The sequence below is a fragment of the Pseudophryne corroboree genome, chromosome 3 (assembly GCF_028390025.1).
Source record: "Pseudophryne corroboree isolate aPseCor3 chromosome 3, aPseCor3.hap2, whole genome shotgun sequence".
Lineage (NCBI taxonomy): Eukaryota > Metazoa > Chordata > Amphibia > Anura > Myobatrachidae > Pseudophryne > Pseudophryne corroboree.
In genome coordinates this window covers 706261373-706279448 of record NC_086446.1, presented here as the reverse complement: position 1 = coordinate 706279448, position 18076 = coordinate 706261373, and the positions used below count along the sequence as shown (strand labels likewise).

Genomic DNA, 18076 nt, shown 5'->3' with positions numbered 1-18076 from the left:
AAATGTTTAGTGTCTTTAATATATGAACATAAGTTCTTTACGTGATCCTGTAAATATAAATCCACAAATGTAGAAAGATTACAGGTAAGGGACCCAACATCCAAAATAATTGGTACTACAGGGTGTAAATTAAACAAAAAGTGATATGTTTCCTTGGAGATGGTTCCCTCTTCTACTGCTTTATTAAGCAAAATTTGGAGCTCACGCAGATATTTAGAAGTGGGATTGTGATCCAATTTTTTTTATAGAATTTAGTATTCTCAACTGACAATTGGCTTCATAAACATATTCTGTTGTATTCAGTATCACAATCCCCCCCCCCCCCCCCCTCGTCAGCTATTTTTTTGTGATGGACTTGTCTGCACATAAAACTTTAATGGCCTTTCTCTCACCCATATTAAGATTGTTCCTCTTCTTATGCTCTTCCTGTTGGCACACCTTTTTAAATTGCTCTAATGTGCTACTGTAGAAACGTTCTATACTGTATATGGCCCTCTATACTTAAGTGGATAAAAGTCTGATTTATTTTTAAAGGTACAGTTTTTCTTAATATCAAAGAATGGTATTTCACTATTCTCCTGATTACTCTCCATTTCCAAATCCTCTAACATCTGTAATACTTCTATATCGTTCGTGTCCCATGAGATTGGAGTGCATGTGATTTGTTTTCTCTTTATAGTTTTCAAAGCAAAATATAGTTTGCGACTAAGTGTTCTTACATATCTATTAAGGTCCACAAAATGGTTAAATAAATTCAGCTTCATTACAGAAGCAAAATTGAGGCCCTTTTCTAGCAAAGTCATGTTCACTGAGATTTTTTGAGGAAAGATTAAAGATGCCCTTGCGGTGGGCTTTATATTTTGAAAATACTTTTTGTGGGGTTGTTTTCTGCATCCCCTACATCCTCTGGTCCGTTTTCTCTTAATCTTTTTGCTCCTCCCCTCCACTGTACAGATGGATCTCAAAAAATCCTCCCCCATGTGGTGAAAAATCTAAGTCATCCTCAGTCTCAGATTGTCCATACTGACTTAATTTTTGAAAATGTTGATAAGGGCCAGATCGTGGTGAATCATAACGATCCAATACTTCAAATGTATTTCTTTGTCTAAAATCAACATTACTTTGTTGTCCTGTGTGTGGCCTAACTCTGTTTCTGAATGGGGGGGATCTATGGGTTTGGAATCTACTGTATATTGTTCCTCTCTATCAGAGAAGCGTCCCCGTTCCTTCTGGTAACTGGGCTTCCTATTTCTCCCATACCCTAACTGAAAGACCTTACTGTTGTTTTGTTTCCTATTGAAGTTGTGTATTTCACCTCTCTCATAATCCTGATATTCCACTATTTTGAACTTTTTCATACTTAACGATCCACACGGACTACGATTGTGAATAGTAACCTTGCCCGGAGTTCGCTCGCTATGCGAGGGGACATGGTGCACTAATTGGGCTTCCCGGTCAGTGTACGGAGAAAACAACACCAAAAAACATGAAAAACTCATGTCGACCTTTTGACCTGTCGACCTAGACCATGTCGACCTAGAAACCCTGTCGACCTTCAAACCCTGTCGACCTACAGTGGTAGACCCAAACATTGTCGACCTAGACACTGTCGATCTAATGATCCACACCCATTCTGATTTTGTCTGTGCATGATCAGACTGAGGTGGAAATCCCGTTACCTCAGAAAAATTAGTTTGGGCCTCATGGCTCCTCTTTGTATAGAATATTAATACTTCTAATGGCATAATAGTGGGTATAACCTTAAAAGTAAACACTGCTTAGTAGTAGTTGAGTATGATATGCCAGCAGTCGTGGTGGTTCAGAAGACGGACTGCGGCATCCTGATGGTGAGAATCCCAACAGGTGCTAGGTAAGTATACTTGCCTTCTCCCAATTAACCCTAACTCAAACCCTCCCTTCCCGTAGCCTAAACCTAACCTCACCCTCCCATCCCGCAGCCTAACCTAACCCTCCCTGGCGGTACCCAAACCAAACCCCACCTTCACACAGCCTAAACCTATCCATCCCTCCCCACAGCCTTACCCTAACCCTCCCAAGGGGTGCCTAAACATACACCCCTCCTCGCAGCCTACCTCTAACCCTCCTTTTCCTGCAACCTAACCCTTTGCCCGCAGCCTAAACCTAATTTCTCCCTCTGTGGCACCGACAGCTTTGTCGGGCCTTGCTAATGAGAGGGGGCACGGCCAATGCGGAGGGTGTGGCCACAACCATTCATTTGAAAATAGGTAAAAGTGAATCGGCCGCAAGGACTGCACAGGAGGCACCAGTGAGGGCAATCGCTGATGTGTGGGTGAAATCGACCCCCTTCCCCTGCACATCCAACAGGGAGAGAGGATTGACTTCCTCTGCAGCTGTCTCTCTCCACAGTCAGCACACAGCAGGGTGTGTTCTGTTGGGGAGAGAGGTTGCTTCTTTGACAGCAGTCAGCCTTCTCTCACACGGCAATGAGCTGGGTAGACAGATGGATGGGGGGGGGCGGGATAAGAGTACCGTCTCCCCCCTCTTCAGGATTCCGTCGTTGGCATTCCAAGTGATGTTGGAGTTCCGGCGCCAGCATTTTGGCTGCGTGTCGGGATTACGGTGCCATGATTTTGAGCACCGGTATCCTGATAGCATTCCCTTAGTAGAATGTTGTCAACACAGCTGAAATTCTTGAGCACTGTTTAATTACACAATTCTCCAGGCTACTGTGAGAGGCAAGATTTCCAGAAAAGTTATGACACTGAAAAAACCCATCCACAACTCGGTTATAATCCTAGCTACAAGGAGTACAGATTTTATTGGATCAAAATACACAAGAATCAAAATGGAAACGAAAGCTACAGTACAGTATACAAGTTTATGTGACTACTGATTTATTTTACTTTAAAATCTTCTTTGATATTCTTGATATTTCACAGGTCCATCTCAGTTTCTCTGAAGCTCAGGTCCATCCTGGAGAAAATGTGAATCTTAAGGTAACAGCAGACTCTGGATCCTGGTGCTCCGTGCGATCTGTGGATAAAGGTTTCTTACTTCATGCACCTCATGAAGACTCCTTATCAGATGTTTTAGTAAGTTTGGATTTATTCTTATACTATGGTTAAAAACAAATATTATGGCTTCTCCTTCCTTTTCCAAGATATTCATTACCCATTGTGATCTTCTGGTAATACTTTTATTTCTTTAAACCAAAATTATTGGAGAAAATATGAGACAATGATTCACATGATTTCTGGATTTCAAGTTCTAAAGCTGGAATAGCTGTGGAAAGATAAAGTTGATAAGTCTCAATTCCAGATGAATAGGGGATGAAGCACAGACCTGGTAATGAATTTGGTATTAGGATGGAGCTGAGTCATGAGATCATATCCAATGTTTCAGTATGAACAGACAGCTGTCATGTCCCTCCTCCCCACTGCTGTACATGGGGCACCGGTGGCCAGGCTTGGACTGGCCCACAGTGGTACAGGGGAAACCACTGGTGGGCCCCACTGCCTGGAGGCCCACCTCATCCTCTAGGGATCTGGTTCTAGACTGCAAAAATTATACATTATAAATATGTTACCTTATACTGCACAGGAATATGGTGCATTCTCTACAGTACATTGCTGTTACTAATCTGGTACATTATCATGCATGCACTAGCAGTATTTACTATGTATATTTGTCAAGGGGCTTAGACTATATACTCTCCAATGATTAGACAAGCATCTGTGGTGACTGGCCACACCCCTCTAGAAACAGACCACACCCCTAAGTATGGGCCCCTACCACTGCATTCCCCTGGTGGGCCTTTTATGCCCAGTCCGACACTGCCGATGGCTGCTGCATAGGGGACAATATTCCACTTAGCGGCTGACCTGGGCTGGGCTCCTCCAACACTTAATTTAGTGAGAATGCAGGTCCAGCTGGAAATGCACTTATTGGAAAAAGTGCCACTTATGGGGCATATAGTATTTACCATTTATCGGGAATTGGTCCTGAAATTTGTAATTTTGAAATCTCTTATCACGGCATATCATCTCAAAAATAAATTATGGGGCCCATTTATCAACGTGTGATAAAACTCGTTGTGAAGGCTATAACTCATTGCGTATGATAAATGGTGCTCCAGCCAATGTGCTCCCAACTGACATTTTTAAAACAATGACAGTTAGAAGCTGGGTATACAGTATGACAGATAGGAGCTGATTGACTGGAGTATTGCTAAATGTTCCCAAAATCACATGCAGAGACAGGGGCTCCAATAGGCGCTGGTCCGTGCGATCTCTTTACTTCCTGGTTTGGACCAGGATCATGGTCATGCTATGGCTCATGCATTGATCTGCTGACTATTTGCTAGTGGAGATTACCGGGGATCCCACTCCTAGAACATACAGTACCAGCTGCAGACTCCCTTATTAAATCTAGTGGATATTTATTTTTGGTGTGATATCTTACAATACCCCATTGATAAAGTTTCCCTATATATTCATGCCTACAGTACTATGGGTCTAATTCAGACCTGATCGCAAAAGCAAAATCTTTCTGTAATGGCCAAAACCATGTAACACTACAGGTGGGGCAGATATAACGTGCAGAGAGAGCTGTTCTAAGTGGGATAATCACAAAACAAGGATGTCAAATGTGGTGGTATGTGTATGTATATATATATATATATATATATATATATACACACAGATGGAGCCACGTTAGGACACGGCATCTCCGTCTCCGACTGGGCGCGTGCCCGTGACAGTGATGCGCCCTATTCACTTGAATGGAGAGCGTCCCCGTTCACGCACCCGGACAAAGGCACTCTGAATGGGAGCGTCTCTGTGCACTCCCAGCGTGACTAGACGGACGGATCGCCTAATCACGCCGGGAGTGCTCGTTTACGATGGAGCTGCCTCAGATGAGCACGGCTCCATCTGTAATATATATATATATATAGTTATATATATATATAGTTATACAGTTATATATTGGGTGGGTTTATATAACATAGTTTGGAGCAGATAAGGGCTGTGACTTATATTTTTCTGATTTTGCATGTCTATCAGATTTGATATCAAAATATTTTTATCCACATTTATTCCATATCAGTTTTAAAGTGCAAATAGTTCTCCGTTAATAAAGTCAGTGCTGATATAGTATGGGGTCTATTTAGTAGCTGTATAAAAGGCTTTTCTCCAGTATTTTAGCTGGAGAAGCCTGAAATATTGTTTCTCTATATTAAATATAGAGAACACCAGTGATTTCATTGCCTTTTTGTTTGTGCGCATCCCATAGGTTTCATTAACGCTATTTATATAGCTGAGAGAAGCAATGGTTGTCTCCAATACACAGCGCCATCTCTGGAATGCGTTATGTCTCCGGTCACTGCAGAAAGCGGGAAGAGATATTTTTCTACCTGCTTTCTCCGTTAGGACCCGCTCTGCGAATGCGCTGGGTTCACCATTGTGGCGAGAGCCATGTTCCTGGAAACCTGCACATGTGCAGTAGAGTCTACTGCTCTGCCGGAGAGGAGGGGGCCCCCACAGAGTGTGCACACTGACCCCCTCTTCTCTTAAAACGCCTCCATGTGGCTGTATTTTATATGTAATAGCAAAAGTCACAGCAGCCTCGTTTTCTCCTCGCTGGGACATGCCTTTATCCAGGGCCGGTGCAAGATTACTTGGCACCCTAGGCAGCATTTTACCCACAGCCCTGCTCCTTCCAATTCATAATATGACATGTGACATGCATCAGTGCCCCCAATTTATAATATGCCATGTATCAGTGTCCCTAATTTATTATAGGCCATACAGCAGTGTCCCAAACTTATAATTTACTATGTAGAAATGCCCCAAAACACACAGCACTTATTAACCCATACCCCCCCCCACACACACACACACACACACACACACACACACACACACACACACACACACACACACTCATCCTACAGGCATTCCTTAAACCCTCCCTACACACACACTAACCCTGTCACAACTCATTAACCCCCATTCATGCATGCACAATCACATACACACACACACACACACACTGTCAGCACTCATTACCCACACACACACACACACACACACACACACACACACACACACACACACAAGCCACCCTCTCAAGAGACATACCTTACCGGGCTCCATTCAGCGGCAGCAGGCCAGCAGCTACTTGTGTTGTCTAGGGAGCAGAACTTCTTTTGTGGGTGTCACCAGTGAGACATTGGCATCAGGAGGAAAGGAGAGGACTGGAGGAGAGGGAAGGGGCGGCCACCACTGCTGCTGACTCTGTCACACTGACAGGTGAGAGAGCAGTGCCGGGGGCTGGGAGAGTTATGGAGGCTTGACACCGTGGTAGCTTCAGCACTGGTCATCAGTAGTCCAGGCTAAGACTGAAAGCATACCTCCCAACATGACCCATTCCAGGAGGGACAAAATTCTCTGTTCCTGGACTTCCCTCTTAATTTATTATTGCCATCACCTGTGTTGAACTAGTCAATTGATAAGAAAGGGGTTTCCGCACAGGTGATGGCAATCATAAATTGAAAGGGAAGTCCAGGAGCAGAGTATTTTGTTCCTTCTGGCAGGGGCATTTTAAGAGAGGAGGGGACCCGCATGCAGCCTCTGTTGTGGGCCCCCTCCTCTCAAGCGGCAAGTAGACTCAGGCATAATGCCAGGGTCCATGCAACAAGAGAAAAGAGAGGACTTTCTTGTTTGGCGCACTCTTAGGAAAAAATATCATATATTCGTGTGAATTAGTAATTTTGAAGAATATAAAACATAACTTTTAATGAATCAATTAAAATATATAATCTCCTAGAAAAATGTTTAAAAATGGACTGATGAATATCAGTGTATGGGTTTATGCGGCAGGAATAGCTGTGCTAATAGTACTAGGATTGTGGTCCAGAATTGGACTCAATTCAGCGTGCCTCTATGAATGTGGTCTTGGATTGGGTTTACGTTTTGGCGCAGCTGTATACTTACTGTAGGTCGATATTGGGTGTCCAACGTTAAGTAGCTCTTTCTACAGAATAAACTTGAGACTGCAGTACTTACACTATATACATTACAGGGGTATATTTTGAAGGTTAAATATAACCTGTCTGAGTCAATATCCACCGGCTTCCACCCAGATAAGTGTGGTCCATGTGCTACCAACAACCAAGTCACGGATGGAAAAAGTGACTGATTGGCTCTAGAAAATTGTTCTCTGCAACCTATGTAGTTGACATGACCAATGCAAAGTTTGAAAAAATGCGTAAACACTACATATCTTGCTGGTTCAATAGAAAATTAATGTCTCACATTACTGGGTCATGGCTAGTATCTCTCTCTATGGGTGGAGACAAGGTGGTAAGACACGAGTTACCACAAACTGGCTGGAGGTGCAGAGAGAATAATTAAAGATGACTCTGCTGTCAATGTTAGCCCAGAGTGTCCCCAATGCTCCGACCTACTCAACCAGGTATTCCCAGGTGGTCTCCCACCTGGTACTGGCTTGGACCTATACTGTATAGCTTCCAAGATCAGACGAGATTGGGCATATGCAGTAGGGAATGATAGTAGGTCACTGGAGTCCCTTTAACATTTTCTCAAGATTCATTGATGGGAGTTCATGAAAGTGAGTGTAAATGGTCAGGTGACAAGTAATAAAGATGGGATCTGATATTGGTGTTAGGCAATGGATGTGGACCAACCAGTTTAAAAACTGCCGTAGGTGAAATTATTACACTGGGTCACCAATGAGAGTCCCAGAATCATAGGGAAAAAAAGTGAAAAAGTGAAGCAGATGACCCTTTGGTTAGTGATGCAGATAACTGCTGATATCTATGAACAAAAGTTATACAGTAATGACATATCAAGGGTGTTAATCAAATAAAATATAAATAATGTTCACAAGTGTAGATGACGTCTAAGCAGAATGGGTTAATAGTGTGAGTACATCACATTAGTTATCTCCTTTCAAATCATTTATAAAGACCCATATGGCAGGCAGAAAAATAATTTATGTGTCCCAAACCTATACTGGCAGGGAAGGAGCTGTCATGCAGAGAAAAAACATTCTAGTGTGTTAACCACATCACACATATAAGACCATCAGCACTGTCTGTGTGGCAAATAATGCAATCAGATATTCAGATAACAGTGTTCAGGTAATGTTCTGCTGACACCTATACTAATGTAGGAAATTGTGTTTTACTGCCAGCAGAGACCACACAGGAGTCAATACATCAGTGCCTGGTGAAAATTGTGCAGACGAATTAACATGTACTGTAATGACATTCAGAAATGATGGTGATTGGTCGCGGGTGATGCAGTCGTCTGTTCTATAGCCAGACACTGCTCCCGCTGCTCCGTGTAGCAAAGAGTTACCAGTCCCAGTATAGGAGATTTTACACTGCTGGCCGAGAGTTGTGCTTGTAGTGGTCACATTGCCGCTGGCACTGCCACTGTCCAGGAGCCGTGAAACTGCACGGCAGCCTGGAGGTTCGCCTGTGGAGGTCACGCTGCCACTATCATTGCCGCTGACCGGGAGCTGGGAAGACGCGTTTGGCCCGTGCCGTCCGGGCTTGTTCACTTCGTGATTTATTTAGGACCTACTATCATTCCATACTGCATATGCCCAATCTCGTACGATCTTGGAAGCTATACAGTATAGGGCCAAGCCAGTACCAGGTGGGAGACCACCTGGGAATACCCGGTTGAGTATATCAGAGCATTGGGGACACTCTGGTCTAACATTGACAGCAGAGTCATCTTTATTTATTCTTTTTGCACCTCCAGCCAGTTTGGGGCAAACAGTGTCTTACCACCTTATCTCCACCCATAGAGAGTGATACTAGCCATGACCCAGCAATGTGAGACATTTATCTTCTATTGAACCAGCAAGATATGTAGTGTTTACGCATTTTTTTAAACTTTGCATTGGTCACGAAAACTACATAGGTTGCAGAGAACAATTTTCTAGAGCCAAATAAGTCACCAATGGAAAAAGTGACTATTTGGTGGTAGCACAGAAACCACACTTATCTGAGTGGAAGCCCGGTGGATATTGACTCAGACAGGTTATATTTAACCCTCAAAATATACCCCTGTAATGTATATAGGGGGTCATTCTGAGTTGATCGCTAGCTGCCGTTGTTCGTTGTGCAGCAATCAGTGTAAAAAATGGCTAATCTGTGCACCGCAATGCTCACGCGCGTCATACGGGTACAAAGTCCATTGTGGTTTTGCACTGGTTCTAGCAATGATTCCCATCGCACCGACGGCCGCAAGATGATTGACAGAATGAGGGCGTTTCTAGGTGTCAACTGACCGTTTTCAGGGAGTGCTTAGCAAAAACGCAGGCGTGTCTGGGAAAACGCAGGCGTGTCTGGGAAAACACAGGCGTGGCTGGGAGTTTGTGGGGCGGGAGTGTGACGTCAAAAGCCAACCCACCAACGTTATAATCCATGCACACGAAGAGTAACGACAGGGCTGGTCTTGTTATGCACAAAAAGATTTTGCAGGCGCTCTGCTGCACAGGCGTTCGCACTTCTGCAAATCAAAAATACACTCCCCAGTGGGCTGCGACAATGCGTTTGCATGGCTGCTAAAAACTACTAGCGAGCGATCAACTCGGAATGACCCCCATAGTGTAAGTACTGCAGTCTCAACTTTAGTCTATAGAAAAAGCTACATAACGTTGGACCAGGGCTGTTTCTAGCCAATTTGGCTCCCAGTGTGAGATTTCAAAATGCGCCCACCCACCCCTATATAGATATAAAATGAAAAAGTATGCACTCGCCGCAAGCGCGCGCGCTCCCGGCAAGGGGGCGTGGCCTCAATAAAGTGGGCGTTATCTTGTTAAAATGGACGTGGCCTTGTCTGAAAAGACTACCTTACACCCCAGTTTTTGACCTTGCACCGACCGATCATGGCGACCACAGGAAAAAAATAAAAAACATTATATTATGCCATACACCGCAATGCCCTTGATACACTAAATCCCCATTTTACACATTACGGAAGACAAGTGTCCCCATTTTACACATTACGGCAAGCAAGAGTCCCCATTTTACACATGACGGCAGGCAAGAGTCCCCATTTTACACATGATGGCAGGCAAGAGTCCCCATTTTACACATGACGGCAGGCAAGAGTCCCCATTTTACACATGACGGCAGGCAAGTGTCCCCAGTATACACATGACGGCAGGCAAGAGTCCCCATTTTACACATAACGGCAGGCAAGAGTCCCCATTTTTCACATGACGGCAGGCAAGAGTCCCTATTTTACACATAACGACAGGCAAGTGACCACATTTTACACATGACGGCAGCAAGAGTCCCCATTTTACACATGACGGCAGGGAAGAGTCCCCATTTTACACATAACGGCAGGCAAGAGTCCCCATTTTACACATGACGGCAGGCAAGAGTCCCTATTTTACACATAACGGCAGGCAAGTGACCACATTTTACACACGACGGCAGCAAGAGTCCCCATTTTACACATGATGGCAGGCAAGAGTCCTCATTTTACACATGACAGCAGGCAAGAGTCCCCATTTTGCACATGATGGCAGGCAAGAGTACCCATTTTACATATGACGGCAGGCAAGAGTCCCCATTTTACACATGACGGCAGGCAAGAATCCCCATTATTCACATGACAGCAGGCAAGTGTCCCCATTTTACACATGACGGCAGGCAAGAGTCCCCATTTTACACATGATGGCAGGCAAGAGTCCCCATTTTACACATGACGGCAGGCAAGAGTCCCCATTTTACACATGACGGCAGGCAAGAGTCCCCATTTTACACATGACGGCAGGCAAGTGTCCCCATTTTACACATGACGGCAGGCAAGAGTCCCCATTTTACACAAGACGGCAGGCAAGTGTCCCCATTTTAAACATGACGGCAGGCAAGAGTCCCCATTTTGCACATGATGGCAGGCAAGAGTCCCCATTTTACACATGACGGCATGCAAGAGTCCCCCTTTTACACATGACGGCAGGCAAGTGTCCCCATTTTACACATGACGGCAGGCAAGAGTCCCCATTTTACACATTACGGCAGGCAAGAGTCCCAGTTTTACACATGACGGCAGGCAAGAGTCCCCATTTTACACATTATGGCAGGGAAGAGTCCCCATTTTACACATGACGGCAGGCAAGAGTCCCCGTTTTACACATGACGACAGGCAAGAGTCCCCATTTTACACATGACGGCAGGCAAGAGTCCCCATTTTACATATTACAGCAGATGTCCCCTTCCACAAAGAGAAGGAGGGGGGGGGGGGAGAGACAGAGAGAGACAGAGTGTTATACTAACGTTTGCAGCGGCATCCACCAGCCAGCTGTCCTCTTCATCCCGTTTCCCACTCTGCACTGCGGCTCTCTTGACCCGCGCCGGCCCGCATCTCCTTTCTCCTGGCTTTCTTACCCGCCCGCCCGTGTCCTGGCTCCCCCCTCCTCCCCATCATTACTACTCTGTTCATGGGTCGGAGTTTCGTGTAATGACGCCTCGCCCGCCGCAAGAAACGGCTCTGTGTTGGACCCCCAATAACAACCTAGGTATACAGGTACGCCAAAACGTAAGCCCAATCCAGGACCACATTCATAGAGGCACGCCGAATTGAATCCAATTCTGGACCATAATCCTAGTACTATTAGCACAGCTATTCCTGCCGCATAAACCCATACACTGATATTCATCAGTCCATTTTTAAACATTTTTCTAGGAGATTATATATTTTAATTGATTCATTAAAAGTTATGTTTTATATTCTTCAAAATTACTAATTCACATGAATATAAAATATTTTTTCCTAAGAGTGCGCCAAACAAGAAATTCCTCTCTTTTCTCTTGTATGTACACTAGGTTACTTATTGACTTTATGGTGCACCGCCAGCAGTGTCAATGTAGACAGCTAGCCACTACATTTTACGAATGCTGGTCTATTTTTCTAATTTGGTCATTCTCTGACTCTTCTCTATTTCTGCTGGTGCGGAGTCACACCTACTCTACATAACGCCAGAGTCTACTGCGCATGTGCAGGTCTCTGGGAACATAGCACCTGTGCCTTGTTCCTGGGAACATCTCCAGTGCGCATTAACAAATCACTCCAAAATTACAGCGGTGGCCATTTTCCAAGTGATTTGTGTCCACACTGCAGGGCCGCCAGCCGCGGGACTCCGGAGGGGTAAGCATAATATATGGGTGCAGGGTGTGCGGTGTGGCCCCCCTGGACCCAGGAGCCTGTGTGCACTGCACCCATTATAGAAACACCTATGCCTTCTCGAATAGGTCACATTGGGAGGTATGAATGAAAGAGATAGCCATCATTTTAATTTGTTTTTGTGGACTCAGTGATGCCCCTTGGCAGCTGCCTAAGCCTGCCTTATGCCCCATACACACTAGAGGAGAAAGTGAAAGATCTCGCTCAGAAGGGCCGACCTGAGTGGATCTTTCACAATCTCATCCAGTATGTACATGTAATGATGCGTGCTCCCACACATCGTTAATGACCCCCTCCCTCATCTGAACATGTACAGACGAGGGAGGTCCTCTTTGACATCCTCATCGCTCCTCCTGCAGCCCCCCCCCCCCCCCCCACCCCTCTCCTGTCATTGCTGCCTGTCCCGGCTGCATCGGCAAGTGTTTATGCATTTGCCGATGCGCCCCCCCCGACGGGTCCCCACTGCCAGCAATGCTGGTGTCGGCGGGGATCAGCTAATGTGTACTAGCCTTTATAGTAAGACCGGCCCTACCTTTATTGCATGGTATTTTTTTTATATATATATTCATACGGAGAGAGTAAAAATGAGAGAAAATCTGATAATCATGAATCGGCTTCTGAATATTTTACTAAAGAGGAGCTCTGTATAACTAGTTGCCAGTTCAGAAGGAATTAACATTACAGAACATTACACAAATGTATTTCTGTTATCATCTTCTGCGCAGTCTAGGGATATCACTGAATTAATTGGTTCAAGAACACCTGGTTATTATCATCCAATGTCTGAAAGGGACCGTATAACGCACCAATGCCCAGAAAATGAGACTGCTATACATAATGTTATTGATTTACAATTAGATGCTTTCATTATGTTTGAGGTAAGTCAAAACTATATTGTGTTCCTTGTATGTATCATGTATGTCTGTTATTATTTGCTGCTTTATTTGTAACTAGTACCAAATTCTTAGAAATTGGCCTTTGTATGCATCACAGAGATGAAAGAGTTTTAAACACAGCCTGCAACATGGCAGTTAGGAGCTGACTGGCACTTTATCTCTGTCAACTTTATCTCTCCCCAAATCATAGTACATAGACCCTTGTTGCCAGTGGTGCAAGCAGAAAAAATGTCTTATAGGTACTGTGCGCGCACGCACCAAAAAATGGATGTGGCCAAATGCCACATGGGTTGTGGTCAATGAAAATGGGGGCGTGATACACATATGGGGGGGCCAGATGCACATATGACCCCAATAGTGCCAGATATTTGTTGCCACACAGTGACAGATATACATTGCCCCACAGTGCCAGATACACAAATGCCCCTGCAGTGCCAGATACACGAATGCCCCCGCAGTGTCAGATACACAAATGCCCCCACAGTGCCAGATACAAAAATGCCCCCACAGTGCCAGATACACAAATGCCCCCACAGTGCCAGATATACTTTGCCCCCACAGTGCCAGATACACAAATGCCCCCACAGTGTCAGATATACTTTGCCCCCACAGTACCAGATACACGAATGCCCCCGCAGTGTCAGATACACAAATGCCCCAACAGTGCCAGATACAAAAATGCCCCCACAGTGCCAGATACACAAATGCCCCCACAGTGCCAGATATACTTTGCCGCCACAGTGCCAGATACACAAATTACCCCACAGTGCCAGATATACTTTGCCCCAGTGCCAGATATACATTGCCCCACAGTGCCAGATACACAAATGCCCCTACAGTGCCAGATACACAAATGCCCCCACAGTGCCAGATATACATTGCCCCAGTGTGCCACTCCCTACTCACCGCTGCCTCAGTCTGCGTGTGCTGTGTGAGAGGAGGGGAGCGCAGCGCCTCCCCTACCCCTCAATGCTCGTGAAGTCTGGTCTCCTCTCCGTTGGCGGGTATCTCAAATGAAGCGTCGGTTCGTTAGCCAATCAGAGCTCGCGGACCGGCAGCCAATCAGGAGCTGCGACTGCCAGTCAGCGAGCTCTGATTGGCTAGCAAACCGGTGCCTTATTGATATTCAGCCCGCTGCTGCAGCCGCCGGAGACCGCGGACATCACAGAGAATTGAGGGGCAGAATAGGCGCTGGCTGCGCTATCCTTCCCTCACACACCAGCCAGCAGAATGCAGGTATGGTGGACGGCCTGGCGGTACGGCGTACCGGCTGGGAATTTCTTACTTGCAACGCTGCCATTGCCTTTCTCTAGTGGGCCCTTCATGTCCCAGTCTGACTGTCTTAGTATATTATATATGTAAGGAGCCTTAGTAACATATTTGTTTATTCCTGGACCTTTAAAGCTGGGACAACACAATTAATTTAGAAAAAAAACTGTATGTTATTGTTTACTGAACAAAATACTGTGTTGTATAAAAAAAAAACTTAGACAATTCACGATTAATACTGTACTTTACTTTCTTGGTTGCTGTGGTAAAATAAGATTTTAATTACCTACTGGTAAATCCTTTTCTCGTAGTCCATAGAGGATGCTGGGGTCCATATTAGTACCATGGGGTATAGACGGGTCCACCAGGAGCCATTGGCACTTTAAGAGTTTGAGAGTGTGGGCTGGCTCCTCCCTCTATGCCCCTCCTACCAGACTCAGTCTAGAAACTGTGCCTGAGGAGACAACATACTTCGAGAGAAGGAAATACACAGATAGTGGCAAGATTCATACCAGCTCACACAACAAGGCAAATCCGGCCAACAGTTCGGAGAACTCGGCAACAGCTGAAACAGTACTGAAACAGGAACGAACACAGAACTTACCTAGGAACCAGGTAGTACTGAACCAAATAACCACTGCAGGATAAAGAAGCGCTGGGCGGCTGCCCAGCATCCTCTCGGGACTACGAGAAAAGAATTTACTGGTAGGTAATTAAAATCATATTTCCTCTTACGTCCTAGAGGATGCTGGGGTTCATATTAGTACCATGGGGATGTACCAAAGCTCCCAGAATGGGAGGGAGAGCGCGCAGGGTCCTGCAGAACTGCTTGACCAAACTTGAGGTCATCAGAAGCCAAAGTATCGAACTTGTAAAACTTGGCAAATGTGTTCGAACCAGACCAAGTAGCTGCTTGGCAAACCTGTAAGGCCGAGACACCCCGGGCAGCTGCCCAGGAAGAACCCAATTTACGAGTAGAGTGGGCCTTAACCGATTTTGGACACGGCAATCCTGCCTTGGAATAGGCATGCTGGATGGTGAACCTGATCCAGAGAGAAATCGACTGCTTAGAAGCAGGACACCCAATTTTCTTGTGATCATGGAGGACAAACAGAGAGTCAAATTTCCTGAGACAAGCAATCCTCTTCACATAAATCTTCAAAGTCCTCCCAACATCCAAGGCCTTTGAAGCAATTGAGGAGTCAGTAGACACTGGCACCACAATAGGTTGGTTGATATGAAAGGCCGACACAACCTTAGGAAGAAACTGTGGACGAGTCCTTAGTTCCGCCCTATCTTCATGGAAGACCAGACAGGGACTTTTACAGGACAAAGCCCCCAATTCCGACACACGTCGAGCAGAAGCCAAGGCCAACAAAGTGACAGCCTTCCACGTGAGAAACTTGATTTCAGCCTCCTGCAGAGGCTCAAACCAATCCGATTGCAGGAACTGCAACACCACATCAAGATCCCATGGTGCCGTTGGCATCACAAAGGGAGGCTGGATGTGCAGAACCCCTTTCAAAAAGGTCTGAACCTCAGGGAGGACAGGCAATTGTTTCTGGAAGAAAATGGACAAAGCTGAAATCTGGACCTTGATTGAGCCCAGTCTCATGTCCATATCCACACCTGCTTGCAGGAAAAGGAGAAACATCCAAGTTGAAACTCCACCACAGGAAATTTCTTGGATTCACACCAAGACACATATTTTTTCCAATTTTGATGGTAATGTTTAGACGTTACCCCTTCCTTGCCTGTATCAGGGTAGGAATAACCTCGCTCGGAATACCCTTCCGAGCTAAGATCTGGCGCTCAACCGCCATGCCGTCAAACGTAGCCCCGGTAAGTCTTGATAAGCGAACGGCCCCTGCAGTAGAAGATCCTCTCGAAGTGGTAGGGGCCTTGTATCTTCCAGCAGTAGATCCAGCAGATCCGCGTACCAAGCCCTCCTTGTCCAGTTTGGAGAATGAGGATTGCCAGAACTCTTGTTCTTTTTACAAGTTGTAGAACTCTTGGAATTAGAGGAAGTGGGGGGAATACATACACTGACGTGAACAACCAGTGGTGTTACTAGTGCTTCCACCACCACTGCCTGTGGGTCCCTCGACCTGGAACAGTACCTCCGCAGCTTCTTGTTGAGGTGGGAGGCCATCATGTCTATGTGAGGAACCCCCCACCAACTGGTTACCTCATCGAACACCTCCAGGTGGAGGCCCCACTCTCCTGGATGGAGATCGTGTCTGCTGAGGAAGTCCTCTTCCCAGTTGTCTACTCCCGGAATGAAGATTTCTGACATCACTACAGCATGTCTTTCTGCCCAGAGGAGGATTTTTGTCACCTCCAACATTGCAGCCCTGCTCTTCGTTCCGCCTTGTCGATTTATGTAGGCCACTGTGGTCACATTGTCCAACTGCACCTGAACAGCCCGATCCTGTAGAAGGTGTGCTGCTTGAAGAAGGCTGTTGTATACGGTTTTTATCTCCAGGATGTTTATCAGAAGAAGGGACCACCTTCCTTGGAAAGTTCCCTCTTGAGCGGCTGTTCCCCAACCTCTTAGACTTGCATCCGTGGTTAGAAGGATTCAGTCCTGAAATCCAAACCTTCGGACCTCCAGACGGTGTGGTAGTTGTAGCCACCAGAGGAGCAAAATCCTGGCTTTTGGAGACAGACGTATCCTCTGGTGCATGTGTAGGTGAAATCCCGACCACTGGTCCAAGAGATCCAGTTGAAAGGAGCAAGCATGAAACCTTCCGTACTACAGCGCCTCGTAGGAGGCAACCATCTTCCCCAGAAGGCGGATGCACTGATTAACCGACACCTTTACAGGCTTCAAGACATCCCGAACCATGGTTTGAATCACCAACGCTTTCTCCACCGGTTGAAACACCCTCTCCACCTCCGTGTCGAGGATCATCCCCAGGAAAGACAGCCTCCTTGTCGGCTCCAGATGAGACTTTGGAAGGTTCAGAATCCAACAGTGCTCCTTGAGCGGAAGCGTCGTGAGAGCAATGGATCTTAACTTCTCCTTGGACGATGCCTTGATCAGCAGATCGTCCAGATACGGAATTATGTACACCCCATGCTTGCGGAGGAGAACCATCATCTCTGCCATCACCTTGGTGAAGACCCTCTGTGCCGTGGAGAGACCGAATGACAGTGCCTGAAACTGATAGTGATCGTCTAACAGTGCAAACCTGAGATAAGCCTGATGCGGCAACCAAATGAGAATGTGAAGGTACGCATCCTTAATGTCCAGGGACACCAGGAACTCCCCCTCCATCAGTCATGAGATAATTGCCCTCAGAGACTCCATCTTGAATTTGAAGTCCCTGAGATAAGGGTTCAAAGATTTCAAGTTCAGAATTGGCCTTACTGAACCATCTGGCTTCGGAACCACAAAAAGGTTCAAATAGTAACCTTTGGTCAACTGATGAGGTGGAACTGGAACAATGACCTCGGACACTATCAATTTTTGGATAGCGTCCAGTAGAACAGCTCTGTCTGCCGGCAAAGCCGACAAGCCTGATTTGAATAATCTGTGAGGTGGTAGAGTTTGAAACTCCAGCCTGTACCCCCGGGACACAATATCCTGTATCCAGGGCTCCAGGCCAGACGACACCCAGACGTGGCTGAAATGCCGGAGTCTTGCTCCCACCTGACCTTCCTCCAGGCTTTGCGGTCCACCGTCATGCT

The 18076-nt window shown here is 46.0% G+C and overlaps 1 protein-coding gene and 1 pseudogene across 1 annotated transcript in view; one reads left to right on the top strand and one right to left on the bottom strand.

Annotated features, from left to right (window-relative positions):
- LOC135056654 (alpha-2-macroglobulin-like) overlaps positions 1-18076 on the top strand; it is a 222886-nt gene that overhangs the window by 142399 nt on the left and 62411 nt on the right. Inside the window, exons 15-16 of the mRNA XM_063962100.1 lie at positions 2922-3074; positions 12944-13096. Coding sequence (XP_063818170.1) covers positions 2922-3074; positions 12944-13096 — 306 coding nt within the window. The remainder of the gene's footprint in view (positions 1-2921; positions 3075-12943; positions 13097-18076) is intronic.
- LOC134898205 (5S ribosomal RNA) lies at positions 7444-7561 on the bottom strand (annotated as a pseudogene).